Consider the following 17,533-nt stretch of genomic DNA (forward strand, 5'->3'; position numbering starts at 1 on the left):
TGGGGGGGGTCCTATGGGTGGGGGGTTCTATGGATGCACCATCTTGGAAAAGAAGGTGGCACCCATGGGTGCTGGGGGGGGGGGGGAGGGGGGTCACGTGGATGGGGGGGGGTCCTATGGGGGGGGGAGCTTGTGGGGGGGTGGGGCCTATGGGTGGGGGGGTCCTGTGGGTGGGGGTCCTGTGGATGCGCCATCTTGGAAAAGGAGGTGGCACCCATGGGTGCTGGGGGGGGGGGGCCCTATGGGTGGGGGGGCCCTAAGAGTGGGGGTCCTATGAGGGAAGCTGTGGGGGGGGGTCTTATGGATGGGTGGGGGGGTCCTGTGGGTGGGGGTCCTGTGGATGCGCCATCTTGGAAAAGGAGGTGGCACCCATGGGTGCTGGGGGAGGGAGGGGGGTCATGTGGATGAGGGGGGGGTCCTATGGGTGGGTGTCCTATGGATGCACCATCTTGGAAAAGAAGGTGGCACCCATGGGTGCTGGGGGGGGGTCACGTGGGTGGGAGGGGGGGTCCTATGGGGGAAGCTGCGGGGGGGGGTCTTAAGGATGGGGGGGGTCCTATGGGTGGGGGTGCTGTGGATACGCCATGTTGGAAAAGAAAGTGGCACCCATGGGTGCTGGGGGGGGGGGGGTCACGTGGATGGGGGGGGGTCCTATGGGGGGGGGTCCTATGGGGGAAGCTGTGGGGGGGGGGTCTTATGGATGGGGGGGGTCCTAAGTGGGAGGGGAGGGGAAGGGGGGGGCCTGTGGGTGGGGGGGCCTATGGGTGGGGATCCTATGGGGGAAGCTGGGGGGGGGGTCTTATGGATGGGCGGGGGGTCCTAAGGGGGGGGGGGGGCTGTGGGTGGGGGTCCTGTGGATGCGCCATCTTGGAAAAGAAGGTGGCACCCATGGGTGCTGGGGGAGGGAGGGGGGTCATGTGGATGGGGGGGGGTCCTATGGGTGGGTGTCCTATGGATGCGCCATCTTGGAAAAGAAGGTGGCACCCATGGGTGCTGGGGGGGGGGGTCACGTGGGGGGGGTCCTATGGGTGGGGGGTTCTATGGATGCACCATCTTGGAAAAGAAAGTGGCACCCATGGGTGCTGGGGGGGGGGGAGGGGGGTCACGTGGATGGGGGGGGGTCCTATGGGGGGGGGAGCTTGTGGGGGGGTGGGGCCTATGGGTGGGGGGGTCCTGTGGGTGGGGGTCCTGTGGATGCGCCATCTTGGAAAAGAAGGTGGCACCCATGGGTGCTGGGGGGGGGGGGCCCTATGGGTGGGGGGGCCCTAAGAGTGGGGGTCCTATGAGGGAAGCTGTGGGGGGGGGGTCTTATGGATGGGGGGGGGCTCTGGGTGGGGGGGTCCTGTGGGTGGGGGTCCTATGGATGCGCCATCTTGGAAAAGAAGGTGGCACCCATGGGTGCTGGGGGGGGGGTCATATGGATGGGGGGGGGGGTCCTATGGGTGGTGGGGTCCTGTGGCTGGGGGTCCTATGGGGGAAGCTGGGGGGGGTCCTATGGGTGGGGGGGGCCCTAAGGGTGGGGGTCCTATGGATGCGCCATCTTGGAAAAGAAGGTGGCACCCATGGGTGCTGGGGGGGGGGTCACGTGGATGGGGAGGGGGGTCCTATGGGGGGGGTCCTATGGGGGAAGCTGTGGGGGGGTGGGTCTTATGGATGGGGGGGGGGTGGGGGCCTGTGGGTGGGGGGGGTCCTAAGGGAGAAGCTGGGGGGGGTCCTATGGGTGGGGGGGGGTCTTACGGGGTGGCAGCAATTTGGGGTGGGGGGGTCTTATGGGGTGGGCAGCATCTGTGGGTGCTGTGCTATGGGTGGTGGTGGGGGGGGGATTTAATCAAGGGGGAGGGGGGTGGGGGGGCACCCATGGGTGACACCCCCCCACCCCCCCCCCCACCCAAGGGAGCTCTGATGGAGCGGCAGCACCCGGCAGCTTTGGAACTCCCCAAATTGGGGGGGGGCGACGACAGGATGGTGAGGAAATGGGGGTCGGTGGGGGGGGGGGCACGACCCTAAATACCCCCCTTCCCACCCCCCAAATCCCCCCCAAATCCCCTCAACCCCCCCCAATACACCCCCATACCCCCCCAAATCCCCCCCAAATCCCCCCCAGCCCCCCTCAACCGCCCCCAATTCCCCCATATCCCCTCAACCCCCCCCCCAAATCCCCCTTAAACCCCCTCAATCCCCCCCAACCCCCCTCAAATCCCCCCCAAATCCCCCCCCAGTCCCCCTCAACCCCCCCCAAATTCCCCCCAGCTCCCCTCAAACCCCCTCCCCAAATCCCCCCTTAAACCCCCCCAAGCCCCCCTTAACCCCCCCAAATCCCCCAACCCCCCCTCAAAGCCCCACAAATCCCCCTTAAACCCCCCTCAATCCCCCCCACAGCCCCCCCAAATTGCCCCAAATCCCCCTCAAACCCCCCCAATCCTACTCAACCCCCCCCATATCCCCCCCAAATCCCCCCCCAACCCCCCTCAAGTCCCCCCAGTCCCCCTCAACCCCTCCAAATCCCCCCCAATCCCCTCAAATCCCCTCAACCCCCCTCAACCCCCCCCAAACACCCCAAGCCCCCCTCAAAGCCCCCCAAATCCCCCTTAAACCCCCTCAATCCCCCCCCCATAGCCCCCCCAAATCCATTTCAAGCCCCCAAATCCCCCCCATATTCCCTCAAATCCCCCCCAAGCCCCCCCACATCCCCCTCAAAGCCCCCCAGATCCCCCCACATGCCCCCCAGTTCCCCTAAAACCCCCCTCAAATCCCCCCAGATTCCCTCAAATCCCCCCCAAATCCCCCCAAATTCCCCCCAACCCCCCTCAAATCCCCCCCCATCCCCCCCAACCCCACTCAACCCCCCCCAAATCCTCCCCATATCCCCTCAAACCACCCCCAACCCCCTTCAAAGCCCCCCAAATCCTCCCCATATCCCCCCGAATCCCCCCCAACCCCCCTCAAATCCCCCTCAATCCCCAAAATCCCCCCCAAATCCATCCCAACCCCCCCCAAATCCCCCTTAAACCCCCTCAACCCCCTTCAAATCCTCCCCATATCCCCTCAAATCGCCCCCCAAATCCCCCACAACCCCCTTCAAAGCCCCCCAAATCCCCCCCAGTCCCCCTCAACCCCCCCCAAATCATCCCCATATCCCCCCAAATCCCCCCCTACTGCCCCCAACCCCTCTCAAATCCCCCCAGATCCCCCCAAATCCCCCCCAATCCCCCTCAACCCCCTCCAAATCCTCCCCATATCCCCCCAAATCCCCCCTCAAAGCCCCCCAAATCCTCCCCATGTCCCCTCAAATTCCCCCAACCCCCCTCAAAACCCTCCAAATCCCCCTCAACCCCCCCAAATCCTCCCCATATCCCCTCAAATCCCCCCTCAAAGCCCCCCAAATCCCCCCCAACCCCCTAAAATCCCCCCCAGATCCCCCCCATCCCCCCCAACCCCACTCAACCCCCCCAAATCCTCCCCATATCCCCTCAAATCCCCCCTCAAATCCCCCCAAATCCCCTTAAGTACCCCCCAAATCCTCCCCAACCCCTCTCAAATCCCCCCACATCCCCCCCAAATCCCCCCAACCCCCCCAAATACTCCCCATATCCCCCCAAATCCCCCCCAGTCCCCCTCAAATCCCCCCAAATCTTCCCCATATCCCCTCAAATCCCCCCCACCCCCCCTCAACGCCACCAAATCCCCCCAAATACCCTCAAAGCCCCCCAAATCCTCCCCATATCCCCTCAAATCCCCCCCACTCCCCCTCAAAGCCCCCCAAATCCCCCCAAATACCCTCAAATCCCCCCAAATCCCCCCAAGTCCCCCCCAAATCCTCCCCAACCCCTCTCAAATCCCCCCACATCCCCCCCAAATCCCCCCAACCCCCCTAAATCGTCCCCATATCCCCCCAAATCCCCCCCAGTCCCCCTCAAATCCCCCCAAATCCTCCCCATATCCCCTCAAATCCCCCCTCAAACCCCCCCCAACCCCCCTCAAACCCCACTTTCTCTCTCTCTCCCCCCCCCATTTTTTAGAGCCCCCCCCGGGGTTTGGTGGCCGCCTACAGCGGGGAGAGTGAAAGCGAAGAGGAGGGGGAGAGGGGACCCCAAGAGAGGCCTGGGGGGGTCGAACCCCTCACAGATTGGCACAAGCTGGCCTGCCTGCTCTGCCGGCGCCAGTTCCCCAGCAAGGAGGCCCTGCTGAGGCACCAGCAGCTGTCGGGGCTGCACAAGGTGAGACCCCTCCCCAAATGTGGAGGGGGACCCCGGTATGTGGAGAGGGACCCCCCTATAGGGCATTCGGTGCGGTGAAATTGGGGTGCGTGGCCCTTTAAGAGGGGTTTTGGGGGGGCCCTGCTGAGGCAACAGCTGCTCTCAGGGCTGCATAGGGTGAGACCCCTCCCCAAATGTGGAGGGGGACCCCATTATGTGGACAGGGACCCCCCTATAGGGCATTCAGTGCGGTGAAATTGGGGTGCATGGCCCTTTAAGAGGGGTTTTGGGGTCCCTATGGGGTTTTTGGGGTCCCTTATGGGGTTTTGCGGTCCCTATGGAGTTTTGGGGACCCCCCTATGGGGTTTTGGGGGGGCCCTGCTGAGGCAACAGCTGCTCTCGGGGCTGCACAAGGTGAGACCCCTCCCCAAATGCAGAGGGGGACCCTATTATGTGGAGGGGGACCCCCCTATAGGGCATTCGGTGCGGTGAAATTGGGGTGCGTGGCCCTTTAAGAGGGGTTTTGGGGTCCCTATGGGGTTTTTGGGGTCCCTTATGGGGTTTTGCGGTCCCTATGGAGTTTTGGGGACCCCCCTATGGGGTTTTGGGGGGGCCCTGCTGAGGCAACAGCTGCTCTCGGGGCTGCACAAGGTGAGACCCCTCCCCAAATGCAGAGGGGGACCCTATTATGTGGAGGGGGACCCCCCTATAGGGCATTCGGTGCGGTGAAATTGGGGTGCGTGGCCCTTTAAGAGGGGTTTTGGGGTCCCCTATGGGGTTTTGGGGACCCACCTATGGGGTTTTGGGGTCGGTATGGGGTTTTGGGGACCCCCCTATGGGGTTTTGGGGGGGCCCTGCTGAGGCACCAGCAGCTCTCGGGGCTGCACAAGGTGAGACCCCTCCCCAAATGTGGAGGGGGACCCCGGTATGTGGTTGGGAGACCCCCCTATAGGGCATTCAGTGCAGTGAAATTGGGGCGTGTGGCCCTTTAAGAGGGGTTTTGGGGTCCCCTATGGGGTTTTTGGGGTCTCTATGGGGTTTTGGGGTCGGTATGGGGTTTTGGGGACCCCCCTATGGGGTTTTGGGGATCCATGTGGGGTTTTGGGGTCTCCTATGGGGTTTTGGGGGTCTCTATGGGGTTTTAGGGTCCCTGTGGGGTTTGTTGTCTCTCTATGGGGTTTTGGGGTCCCTATGGGGTTTTGAGGACCCTCCTATGGGGTTTTTGGGATCTCTATGGGGTTTTGGGGTCGCCTATGGGGTTTTGGGGATCTCTATGGGGTTTCCTATGGGGTTTTGGGGTCTCTATGGGGTTTTGGGGATCCATGTGGGGTTTTGGGGTCTCCCTATGGGGTTTTGGGGTCGCCTATGGGGTTTTGGGATCCCTTTGGGGTTTTGGGGTCTCCCTCTGGGGTTTTGGGGTTCTATGGGGTTTTGGGATCCCTATGGGGTTTTAGGGTCCCTGTGGGGTTTGTTGTCTCTCTATGGGGTTTTGGGGACCCCCCTATGGGGTTCTGGGGATCCATGTGGGGTTTTGGGGTCGCCTATGGGGTTTTGGGGATCTCTATGGGGTTTCCTATGGGGTTTTGGGGTCTCCATATGGGGTTTTAGGGTCCCTGTGGGGTTTGTTGTCTCTCTATGGGGTTTTGGGGTCCCTTATGGGGTTTTGGGGTCACCCTATGGGGTTTGTTGTCTCTCTATGGGGTTTGCTGTCCCCTATGGGGTTTTGGGGTCCCTTATGGGGTTTTGGGGTCTCCCTATGGGGTTTGCTGTCCCCTATGGGGGTTTTGGGGTCGCCTATGGGGTTTTGGGATCCCTATGGGGTTTTAGGGTCCCTGTGGGGTTTGTTGTCTCTCTATGGGGTTTTGGGGTCCCTATGGGGTTTTGAGATCCCTATGGGGTTTTGGGGTCTCCCTATGGGGTTTGCTGTCCCCTATGGGGGTTTTGGGGTCCCTTATGGGTTTTTGGGGTCACCTATGGGGTTTTTGGGATCCATGTGGGGTTTTGGGGTCGCCTATGGGGTTTTGGGGGTCTCTATGGGGTTTTAGGGTCCCTGTGGGGTTTGTTGTCTCTCTATGGGGTTTTGGGGTCCCTATGGGGTTTTGGGGACCCCCCTATGGGGTTTTGGGGATCCATGTGGGGTTTTTGGGGTCGCCTATGGGGTTTTTGGGATCCCTTTGGGGTTTTGGGGTCTCCCTATGGGGTTTTGGGGTCGCCTATGGGGTTTTTGGGATCCCTGTGGGGGTTTGGGGTCTCCCTATGGGGTTTTGGGGTTCTATGGGGTTTTGGGGTCGCCTATGGGGTTTTTGGGATCCCTATGGGGTTTTGGGGTCCCTGTGGGGTTTGTTGTCTCTCTATGGGGTTTTGGGGTCTCTATGGGGTCTTGGGGTCGGTATGGGGTTTTGGGGACCCCCCTATGGGGTTTTGGGGATCCATGTGGGGTTTTGGGGTCGCCTGTGGGGTTTTGGGGATCTCTATGGGGTTTCCTATGGGGTTTTGGGGTCTCTATGGGGTTTTAGGGTCCCTGTGGGGTTTGTTGTCTCTCTATGGGGTTTTGGGGTCCCTATGGGGTTTTGGGGACCCCCCTATGGGGTTTTGGGGTCTCCCTATGGGGTTTTGGGGTCCCTATGGGGTTTTTGGGATCCCTGTGGGGTTTTGGGGGTCTCTATGGGGTTTTAGGGTCCCTGTGGGGTTTTTTGTCTCTCTATGGGGTTTTGAGGTCTGTATGGGGTTTTGGGATCCCTATGGGGTTTTGGGGTCCCTATGGGGTTTTGGGGACCCCCCTATGGGGTTTTGGGGATCCCTGTGGGGGTTTGGGGTCTCCCTATGGGGTTTTGGGGTTCTATGGGGTTTTGGGATCCCTATGGGGTTTTAGGGTCCCTGTGGGGTTTGTTGTCTCTCTATGGGGTTTTGGGGTCCCTATGGGGTTTTGGGATCTCTATGGGGTTTTGCGGTCCCTATGGGGTCTTGGGGACCCCCCTATGGGGTTTTGGGGTCGGTATGGGGTTTTGAGGACGCCCCTATGGGGTTTTGGGGATCCATGTGGGGTTTTGGGGTCTCCCTATGGGGTTTTGGGGTTCTATGGGGTTTTGGGGTCCTCTATGGAGTTTTTGGGGTCCCTATGAGGTTTTGGGGTCTCTATGGGGTTTTGGGGTCCCCTATGGGGTTTTTGGGATCCCTTATGGGGTTTTGGGGTCGCCTATGGGGTTTCGGGAGCCCCTATGGGGTTTCTCAGTTCCCCTATGGGGTTTTTGGGGATCTCTATGGGGTTTTGGGGTTTCTATGGGGTTTCAAGGGCCCTTATGGGGTTTTGGGGTTTCTATGGGGTTTTGGGTTCCCCCATGCCGATGTTTTTGGGGTTTCCCCCCCACAGCAAAACCTGGAGCTGCAGCGGCGGAGCCACGCGGCCCCCAATGAGGGGGAGAGGAGCGACATGGAGGTGGGTCTGTGGGGTTTTGGGGTCCCATATAGGATTTGGGGTCCCTTATGGGGTTTTGGGGTTCCTATAGAGAGTTTGGGGTCTCCTATGGGGTTTTGGGGTCCCTATAGAAGGGTTGGGATCCCCTATGGGGTTTTGGGGTCCTATATAGGGATTTCGGGTCCTATATAGGGTTTGGGGTTGCTTATGGGGTTTTGGGGTCCCTATAGAGGGCTTGGGATCCCTTATGGGGTTTTAGGGTCCGTATAGAACGCTTGGGATCCCCTATGGGGTTTTGGGGTCCTATGTAGGGTTTGGGGTCCCTTATGGGGTTTTGGGGTCCCTATAGAGGGTTTGGGGTCCCCTATAGGGTTTTGGGGTCCCTTATGAGGTTTTGGGGTCTCCCTATGGGGTTTGTTGTCTCTCTATGGGGTTTGCTGTCCCCTATGTGGGTTTTGGGGTCCCTATGGGGTTTTGGGGTCTCTATATAGGATTTGGGGTCCCTTATGGGGTTTTGGGGTCCCTATGTAGGGTTTGGGGCTCCTTATGGGGTTTTGGGGTCCCTATAGAGGGCTTGGGGTCTCCTATGGGGTTTGGGGTGTTCCTATATAGGGTTTGGGATCCCCTGTGGGGTTTTGGGGTTCCTATATAGGGCTTGGGGTCCCTTATGGGGTTTTGTTGTCCCTATAGATGGTTTGGGGTCCCTTATGGGGTTTTGGGGTTCCTATATAGGGCTTGGGGTCCCTTATGGTGTTTTGGGGTCCCTATAGAGGGTTTGGGGTCTCCTATGGGGTTTTGGGGTCCCTATAGAGGGCTTGGGATCCCCTATGGGGTTTTGGGGTCCTACATAGGGTTTGGGATCCCCTATGAGGTTTTGGGGTCCCTATAGAGGGTTTGGGATCCCCTATGGGGGTTTGGGGTGTTCCTATATAGGGTTTGGGATCCCCTGTGGGTTTTGGGGGTCCTATAAAGGGTTTGGGGTTTCCTATGGGGTTTTGGGGTCCTATAAAGCGTTTGGGGTTTCCTATGGGATTTTGGGCGCCTAAGTAGGTTTTGGGGTCTCCTATGGGGTTTTGGGATTCCTATATAGGATTTGGGGTCCTTACAGAGGGTTTTGGGCTTCCTGTATAGGGTTTGGGGTCTCTTATGGGGTTTTGGGTTCCCTCTATGGTATTTGGAGTCCCTATTTGCTTTGGGGGTTTCTCTATGGGGTTTTGGGGTTCCTATATAGGGTTTGGGGTCTCCTATGGGGTTTTGGGGTCCATCTGTAGGATCTGGGGACTCCTATGGTGTTTTGGGGTCCCTATAGATGGTTTGGGGTCTCCTATGGGGTTTTGGGGTCCTATATAGGGATTTGGGGTCCTATATAGGGTTTGGGGTCCCTTATGGGGTTTTGGGGTCCCTATAGAGGACTTGGGATCCCTTATGGGGTTTTAGGGTCCCTATAGAGGGTTTGGGATCCCCGGTGGGGTTTTGGGGTCCTATATAGGGTTTGAGGTCCCCTATGGGGTTTTGGGGTCCATATATAGGGTTTTGGGATCCCCTATGGGGTTTGGGGGTCCTACATAGGGTTTGGGATCCCCTATGAGGTTTTGGGGTCCCTATAGAGGGTTTGGGGTTTCCTATGGGATTTTGGGCGCCTATGTAGGGTTTGGGGTCTCCTATGGGGTTTTGGGATTCCTATATAGAATTTGGGGTCTCCTATGGGGTTTTGGGGTCCTTACAGAGGGTTTGGGGTCCCTTATGGGGGTTTGGGGTCCCTTATGGGGTTTTGGGCTTCCTGTATAGGGTTTGGGGTCTCTTATGGGGTTTTGGGTTCCCTCTATGGTATTTGGAGTCCCTATTTGCTTTGGGGGTTTCTCTATGGGGTTTTGGGGTTCCTATATAGGGTTTGGGGTCTCCTATGGGGTTTTGGGGTCCCTATAGAGGGTTTGGGGTCCCCTGTGGGTTCTTTATGGGATTTCCATGGGGTGTCTATGGGATACAATGGGGTCTCTATTGGGATTTCTGTGGGGTCTCTGTGGGGTGTCTATGGGGTCTATATAGGGTCTCTATGGGGTCTTTATGGGGTTTGTACGGGATCACTATGGGGTTGCTATGGGGTTTGTATGGGGTCTCTGTGGGGTCTCTATGGGGTGTCTACGGGGTCGTTATGGGGTCACTATGGGATTTCTATGGGGTCGTTATGGGGTGGTTACAGGGTTGCTATGGGGTCGTTATGGGGTCTCTATGGGGTCCGTATGGGGTCGTTATGGGGTCTCTATGGGGTCTCTATAGGGTGGTTATGGGGTGGTTATGGGGTGGTTATAGGGTTGCTATGGGGTGGTTAGGGGTCGCTATGGGATCTCTATGGGGTCTCCATGGGGTCTCTATGGGATCTCTATGGGATTTCTATGGGGTTGCTATGGGGTCTTTTTGGGATCTCTATGGGGCAGTTATGGGGTGTCTATGGGATCTCTATGGGGTCGCTATGGGGTGGTTATGGGGTCGCTATGGGGTCGCTATGGGGTGGTTATTGGGTGGTTATGGGGTGGTTGTGGGGTGGTTATGGGGTCGTTATAGGGTGGTTATGGGGTCGCTATGGGGTTTCTATGGGTTCTCTATGGGATTTCTATGGGGTTGCTGTGGGGTCTTTTTGGGATCTCTATGGGGTCTCTATGGGGTCTCTATGGGGTCTGTATGGGATTTCTATGGGGTGTCTGTGGGATCTCTATGGGGTCTCTGTGGGGTCTTCATGGGGTCGCTATGGGGTGGTTATGGGGTCTCTATGGGGTCGCTATGGGGTCGCTATGGGGTGGTTATGGGGTCATTATGGGGTCGTTATGGGGTGACTATGGGGTGGTTATGGGGTGGTTATGCGGCAGTTATGGGGTCGCTATGGGGTGGTTATGGGGTCGTTATGGGGTTGTTATGGGGTGTCTATGGGATTTCTGTGGGGTTGCTGTGGGGTCTTTTTGGGATCGCTATGGGGTCTCTATGGGGTCTTTATGGGGTTGCTATGGGGTGGTTATGGGGTGGTTATGGGGTGGCTATGGGGTCTGTATGGGGTTGTTATGGGGTGGTTATGGGGTCGCTATGGGGTGGTTATGGGGTCATTATGGGGTTGTTATGGGGTTGTTATGGGGTGGCTATGGGGTGGTTATGGGGTGGTTATGGGGTGGCTATGGGGTGGTTATGGGGTCTCTATGGGATCCCTATGGGGTGGTTATGGGGTGGTTATGGGGTGGTTATGGGGTGACTATGGGGTCGCTATGGGGTTGTTATGGGGTCTCTATGGTGTCTCTATGGGGTGGCTATGGGGTGGCTATGGGGTGGTTATGGGGTGGTTATGGGGTCGCTATGGGGTTGTTATGGGGTCTCTATGGGGTCGCTATGGGGTGGTTATGGGGTGGTTATGGGGTTGTTATGGGGTCTCTATGGGATTTCTGTGGGGTTGCTGTGGGGTCTTTTTGGGATCTCTATGGGGTCTCTATGGGGTTTTTATAGGGTCGCTATGTGGTGGTTATGGGGTGGTTATGGGGTGGTTATGGGGCGGTTATGGGGTCACTATGGGGTGGTTATGGGGTCATTATGGGGTGGTTATGGGGTGGCTATGGGGTGGTTATGGGGTGGTTATAGGGTTGCTATGGGGTGGCTATGGAGTCGCTATGGGGTCGCTATGGGATCCCTATGGGGTGGCTATGGGGTGGTTATGGGGTCGTTATGGGGTGACTATAGGGTCGCTATGGGGTTGTTATGGGGTCTCTATGGGGTCGCTTTGGGGTGGCTATGGGGTGGTTATGGGGCGGTTATGGGGTCACTATGGGGTTGTTATGGGGTCGCTATGGGGTGGTTATGGGGTCGTTATGGGGTTGTTATGGGGTGTCTATGGGATTTCTGTGGGGTTGCTGTGGGGTCTTTTTGGGATCTCTATGGGGTCTTTATGGGGTCGCTATGGGGTGGTTATGGGGTCGCTATGGGGTCATTATGGGGTCGTTATGGGGTGACTATGGGGTCTCTATGGGGTGGGTATGGGGTCGTTATGGGGTTACTATGGGGTCACTATGGGGTCACTATGGGGTTGTTATGGGGTCGCTATGGGGTTGCTATGGGGTGGCTATGGGGTGGTTATGGGGTGGTTATAGGGTTGCTATGGGGTGGCTATGGAGTCGCTATGGGGTCGCTATGGGATCCCTATGGGGTGGCTATGGGGTGGTTATGGGGTCGTTATGGGGTGGTTATGGGGTGACTATAGGGTCGCTATGGGGTGGTTATGGGGTCTCTATGGGGTGGCTATGGGGTGGCTATGGGGTGGTTATGGGGTCGCTATGGGGTGGTTATGGGGTCATTATGGGGTCGCTATGGGGTGGTTATGGGGTGGCTATGGGGTCTCTATGGGGTGGTTATGGGGTCATTATGTGGTAGTTATAGGGTTGCTGTGGGGTGGTTATGGGGTCTCTATGGGGCAGTTATGGGGTCTCTATGGGGCAGTTATGGGGTGGCTATGGGGTCTCTATGGGGTGGCTATGGGGCGGTTATGGGGTCACCTTGTCTCCGTGCCCCAAACCAGTTGAAGTACCGCGACCGCGCGGCCGAACGGCGCGAGAAATACGGGGTCCCCGACCCCCCCGAACCCAAAAAGAGGAAATTTGGGGGTCCCCCCCCCGGCAGCAGGTGAGGAAACGTCCCCCCCCCCCCACATCCCCCCCCCCAAAAAATGGGACCCCCCCCCAAAAAATGGGACCCCCCAAATAAAGGGAAAGCCCCAAAATGTTGGGACCCCAACCCAAAATAATGGGGACCCCCCCAAAAGTTTGGGACCCCCCCCAACAATGGGACCCCCCCCAAAAAAATGGGGACCCCCCCCAAAAGTTTGGGACCCCCCCCAAAAAATGGCGCCCTCCCCAAAATATTGGGGACCCCCCCAGTAAAATGGGACCCCACCCCAAAAATGGGGACCCCCCATAGAAGAAGAAACTCTTAATTTGGGGGGGTTTATTCTTAATTGTTTGGGGGTTAATTACTCCTAATTGGGTGGGAATTCTTCATTGTTTGGGGCTTAATTATCATTTGGGGGTTAATTACTCCTAATTGGGGGGGGAATTCTTCATTGTTTGGGGGCAAATTCTTAATTGTTTGGGGGTTAATTAGAGTTTGGGGGTTAAATATTCTTATTTAGGGGTTAATTCTTAATTGTTTGGGGGTTAATTCTTAATTGGGGGCAAATTCTTAATTGTTTGGGGCTTCATTCTTAAGTTTGGGGGCTTCATTCTTAATTGCTTGGGGCTTAATTAGAGTTTGGGGGTTAATTATTCCTAATTGGGGGCGAATTCTTAATGGTTTGGGGCTTCATTCTTAATTTCTTGGGGCTTAATTAGAGTTTGGGGGTTAATTATTCCTAATTGGGGGCTTAATTCTTAATTGATGGGTGGCTAATTCTTAATCGGCGGTTAATTATTCCTAATTAGAGCTTAACGAGCGGGCGCTAATGAACATTGGGGGGGTGGGGGGGGGGGTTTAATGATGAATGGGAGGTGAATGAATGAATGAATGTCGGTGGGGGGGGGGGGGGGGGCGTTAATGAGCGGGGTTAATGGACGTTGTTAACGAACGGCTGGGTTAATTAACGAATGACTGGGTTAATTAATGATTGGTTTCCATGGGGGGGGCAGTGAAGGGGAGGTGCAGCCCCCCCCCCCCCCGGGAGCCGCGTGGGAACAACGGGGTGGAAGGACGGAGGGACGGCAAGGAGGCGGCAGGAGGTGGGGGGTCATTGGGGGTCATTGGGGTCAGCGGGGGTCATGGGGTCATTGGCGGTCATGGGGTCATTGGGGTCATTGGGGGTCATGGGATCAGTGGGGTCATTGGGGTCATTGGGGGTCATGGGGTCATTGGGGGTCATTGGGGTCATTGGGGGTCAGGGGGTTATGGGGTCATTGGGGTCAATGGGGGTCATGGGGTCAGGGGGGTCATTAGGGGTCATTGGGGTTATGGGGTCATGGGGGTTATGGGGTCAGTGGGGGGTATGGGGTCATGGGGGGTCATTGGGGGTCATTGGGGTTATGGGGTCATGGGGGTTATGGGGTCATTGGGGGTCATTGGGAGTCATTGGGGTAATTGGGGTTATGGGGTCATTGGGGGTCATGGGGTCATTGGGGCTCATGGGGGATATGGGGTCATTTGGGGGAATGGGGTCATTGGGGGTCATTGGGGTCATTGGGGGTCAGGGGGTTATGGGGTCATTGGGGGTCATGGTGTCATTGGGGTCATTGGGGTCATTGGGGGTCATGGGTTCAGTGGGGGTTATGGGGTCAGGGGGGTATGGGGACATTGGGGTCAATGGGGGTCATGGGGTCAGGGGGGTCATTGGGGTTATGGGGTCAGTGGGGGTCATTGGGGTCAATGGGGGTCATGGGGTCAGGGGCGTCATTAGTTTTCATTGGGGTTATGGGGTCATGGGGGTTATGGGGTCAGTGGGGGGTATGGGGTCATGGGGGGTCATTGGGGTCAGGGGGGGTATGGGGACATTGGGGTCAATGGGGGTCATGGGGGTCATTGGGGGTCATGGGGTCTTTGGGGTCATTGGGGTCAATGGGGGTCATGGGGTCAGGGGGGTCATTAGGGGTCATTGGGGTTATGGGGTCATGGAGGTTATGGGGTCAGTGGGGGGTATGGGGTCATGGGGGGTCATTGGGGTGATTGGGGGTCATGGGGTCATTGGGGGATAAGGGGACATTGGGGTCATTGGGGGTCATGGGGGATATGGGGTCATTGGGGTCAATGGGGGTCATGGGGTCAGGGAGGTCATTGGGGGTCATTGGGGTTATGGGGTCATCGGGGTCATGGGATCAGTGGGGTCATTGGGGTGATTGGGGGTCATGGGGTCATTGGGGGATAAGGGGTCATTGGGGTCATTGGGGGTCATGGGGGATATGGGGTCATGGGGGGTCATTGGGGTCATTGGGGGTCAGGGAGTTATGGGGTCATTGGGGTCAATGGGGGTCATGGGGTCAGGGGGTCATTAGGGGTCATTGGGGTTATGGGGTCATGGGGGTTATGGGGTCATGGGGGTCAGTGGGGGTCATTGGGGTCATGGGGTCAGAGGGGGGTTATGGGGTCATTGGGGTTATGGGGTCAGGTTATGGGGTCATTGGGGGATATGGGGGATATAGGTGTTATGGGGTCATTGGGGTCATGGGGTCAGGATATGGGGTCAGGTTATGGGGTCCGGGTTATGGGGTCATTGGGGGTTATGGGGTCATTGGGGTTATGGGGGTCATTGGGGTCGTTGGGGTCATTGGGGTTATGGGGTCAGTGGGGGGATATGGGGGTTATGGAGTCAGGGGGGGTCATTGGGGTTATGGGGTCATTGGGGTCACTGGGGTTATGGGGTCAGGATATGGGGTCATGGGGTTATGGGGTCATTGGGTCATTGGGGTCATGGGGGTCAGGGAGTTATGGGGGTCATTGGGGGTCACTGGGGTCATTGGGGTCATTGGGGTCATTGGGGTTTTGGGGTCATTGGGGTTTATGGGGTCAGGTTATGGGGTCAGGGGGCCGTTGGGGTTATTGGGTCATTGGGGGTCATGGGGGTCTTTGGGGTCATTGGGGGTCATGGGGTCATTGGGGTTTTGGGGTCATTGGGGTTTATGGGGTCAGGTTATGGGGTCAGGGGGCCATTGGGGTTATTGGGTCATTGGGGGATATGGGGGTTATGGGGTCATTGGGGGTCATGGGGGTCACTGGGGTCACTGGGGTCATTGGGGTCATTGGGGTCACTGGGGTTTTGGGGTCATTGGGGTTTATGGGGTCAGGTTATGGGGTCAGGGGGCCATTGGGGTTATTGGGTCATTGGGGGATATGGGGGTTATGGGGTCATTGGGGGTCATGGGGGTCACTGGGGTCATTGGGGTCATTGGGGTCACTGGGGTTTTGGGGTCATTGGGGTTTATGGGGTCAGGTTATGGGGTCTGATTCTCCCTCTGTTCCCCACAGGCTGCAGTTCGACCCCGGCCGGGGGGGGGGTCCAGATTCAGCGAGGGACCGTGAGGAGCACAGCGACCCCCCCCCAAATTTAAGACCCCCCCCCAAATTGGGGGACACCCCTTTCCTTATAGGGAATCCCCCTCCCCAAATCCCCCACCCCTAAAACTGGGGACGCCCCCCCTCCCCCCTTAGGAAACCCCCCCCCTTTTTTTGGGACCCCCCCCACCCTTTTGGAACCCGACCCCCCCCCCAAATTGGGGACCCCCCCCCCCTTGGGGTCACCTCCCCCAAATTGGGGCCACCCCCCCCTCCCCCATGAGGATCCCCCCCAAATTATGGCCCCCCCCCCCCAAAATTGAGAACACCACCCCCTCATGGGACCCCCCCCCCCACCCCAAAATTGGGGACCCCCCCCCAGATTTGGGACACCCCCCTCTTTGGGGTCACCCCCCCCCAAAAAAATATGGACCCCCCCCCCTCAAATTATGGCTCAACGCCCCCAAATTTGCGACCCCCCCCCCTCAAATTCAGGTCAACCCCCTCCTTTGGAAACCCCCCCCCAAATTGTGGAGCCCCCCCCCCCCTTATGGGGTCGACCCCCCCCCAAATTGTGCAACCCCCCCTTGCAGACCCCCCCCCTTTGAGGAATCCCCCCCTTTCTTTATAGGGTCGACCCCCCCCCCAAATTATGGGACCCCCCCCCTTGGGGAAACCCCTCCCCTTTATGGGGTCACCCCCTCAATTTGAGGACCCCCCCTTTATGGGGTCGACCCCCCCCCAGTTGTTGACCCCCCCCCCAAATTGTTGACCCCCCCCCTTATGGGGTCGACCCCCCCCAAATTGTGGGACCCCCCCTTGGGGAAACCCTCCCCCCTTTATGGGGTCACCCCCCCCAAATTAGGGCCACCCCCCCTTATGGGGTCGACCCCCCCCCAATTTGGGGACCCCTCCCTCGGGGAATCCCCCCCCCCTTTTGGGGTCGACCCCCCCCCCCCCCAATTGTGGACCCCCCCCCTTAGGGAATCCCCCCCCCTTTTGGGGTCGACCCCCCCAAATTTGGACCCCCCCCCTTATGGGGTCGACCCCCCCTTGGGGAAACCCCTCCCCTTTATGGGATCACCCCTCAATTTGGGACCCCCCCCCTTATGGGGTCGACCCCCCCCAATTTGTGGGACCCCCTCCCGTGAGGAAACCCCTCCCCTTTATGGGGTCACCCCTCCCAAATTAGGGCCACCCCCCCTTATGGGGTCGACCCCCCCCAATTTGGGGACCCCTCCCTCGGGGAATCCCCCCCCCCCCTTTTGGGGTCGACCCCCCCCAAATTTGGACACCCCCCCCTTATGGGGTCGACCCCCCCTTGGGGAAACCCCTCCCCTTTATGGGATCACCCCTCAATTTGGGACCCCCCCCCTTATGGGGTCGACCCCCCCCAATTTGTGGGACCCCCTCCCGTGAGGAAACCCCTCCCCTTTATGGGGTCACCCCTCCCAAATTAGGGCCACCCCCCCTTATGGGGTCGACCCCCCCCAATTTGGGGACCCCTCCCTCGGGGAATCCCCCCCCCCCTTTTGGGGTCGACCCCCCCCAAATTTGGACACCCCCCCCTTATGGGGTCGACCCCCCCTTGGGGAAACCCCTCCCCTTTATGGGATCACCCCCTCAATTTGGGACCCCCCCCCTTATGGGGTCGACCCCCCCCAAATTGAGGACCCCCCCCTTATGGGGTCTCCCCCCCCCACAATTGTGGACCCCCCCCTTATGGGGAATCCCCCCCCGTCCTTTATGGGGTCGACCCCCCCCAAATTGAGGAACACCCCCCCCCTTGGCGACCCCCCCCCTCCAATGTCCCCAAATTTGGGGTGCCCCCCCCCCCCCCCTCCCCCAATTGCTTTTATAATAAATGGGTGAAAAAATGGCGGATTTGGGGTTTGGTGTTGATTTTTTTTTTTGGGGGGGG

The 17,533-nt window shown here is 58.5% G+C and overlaps 1 protein-coding gene across 4 annotated transcripts in view; it reads left to right on the top strand.

The window, feature by feature from the left end:
* Positions 1 to 15,772, top strand: part of RBM10 (RNA binding motif protein 10) — a 58,633-nt gene extending 42,861 nt beyond the window's left edge. For all 4 annotated transcript variants that reach the window (XM_090126329.1, XM_090126331.1, XM_090126330.1 and 1 more), the window contains 6 exons: positions 1,894 to 1,965; positions 4,020 to 4,217; positions 7,567 to 7,632; positions 12,161 to 12,264; positions 13,263 to 13,352; positions 15,586 to 15,772. In XM_090126329.1, the coding sequence (XP_089982455.1) occupies positions 1,894 to 1,965; positions 4,020 to 4,217; positions 7,567 to 7,632; positions 12,161 to 12,264; positions 13,263 to 13,352; positions 15,586 to 15,739 (684 nt within the window). In that variant the 3' untranslated portion in view covers positions 15,740 to 15,772. The remainder of the gene's footprint in view (positions 1 to 1,893; positions 1,966 to 4,019; positions 4,218 to 7,566; positions 7,633 to 12,160; positions 12,265 to 13,262; positions 13,353 to 15,585) is intronic.
* The last annotated feature ends 1,761 nt before the right edge of the window (positions 15,773 to 17,533 follow it).

Source organism: Phasianus colchicus, chromosome 29, assembly GCF_987193195.1.
Source record: "Phasianus colchicus chromosome 29, bPhaCol1.hap1.1, whole genome shotgun sequence".
Lineage (NCBI taxonomy): Eukaryota > Metazoa > Chordata > Aves > Galliformes > Phasianidae > Phasianus > Phasianus colchicus.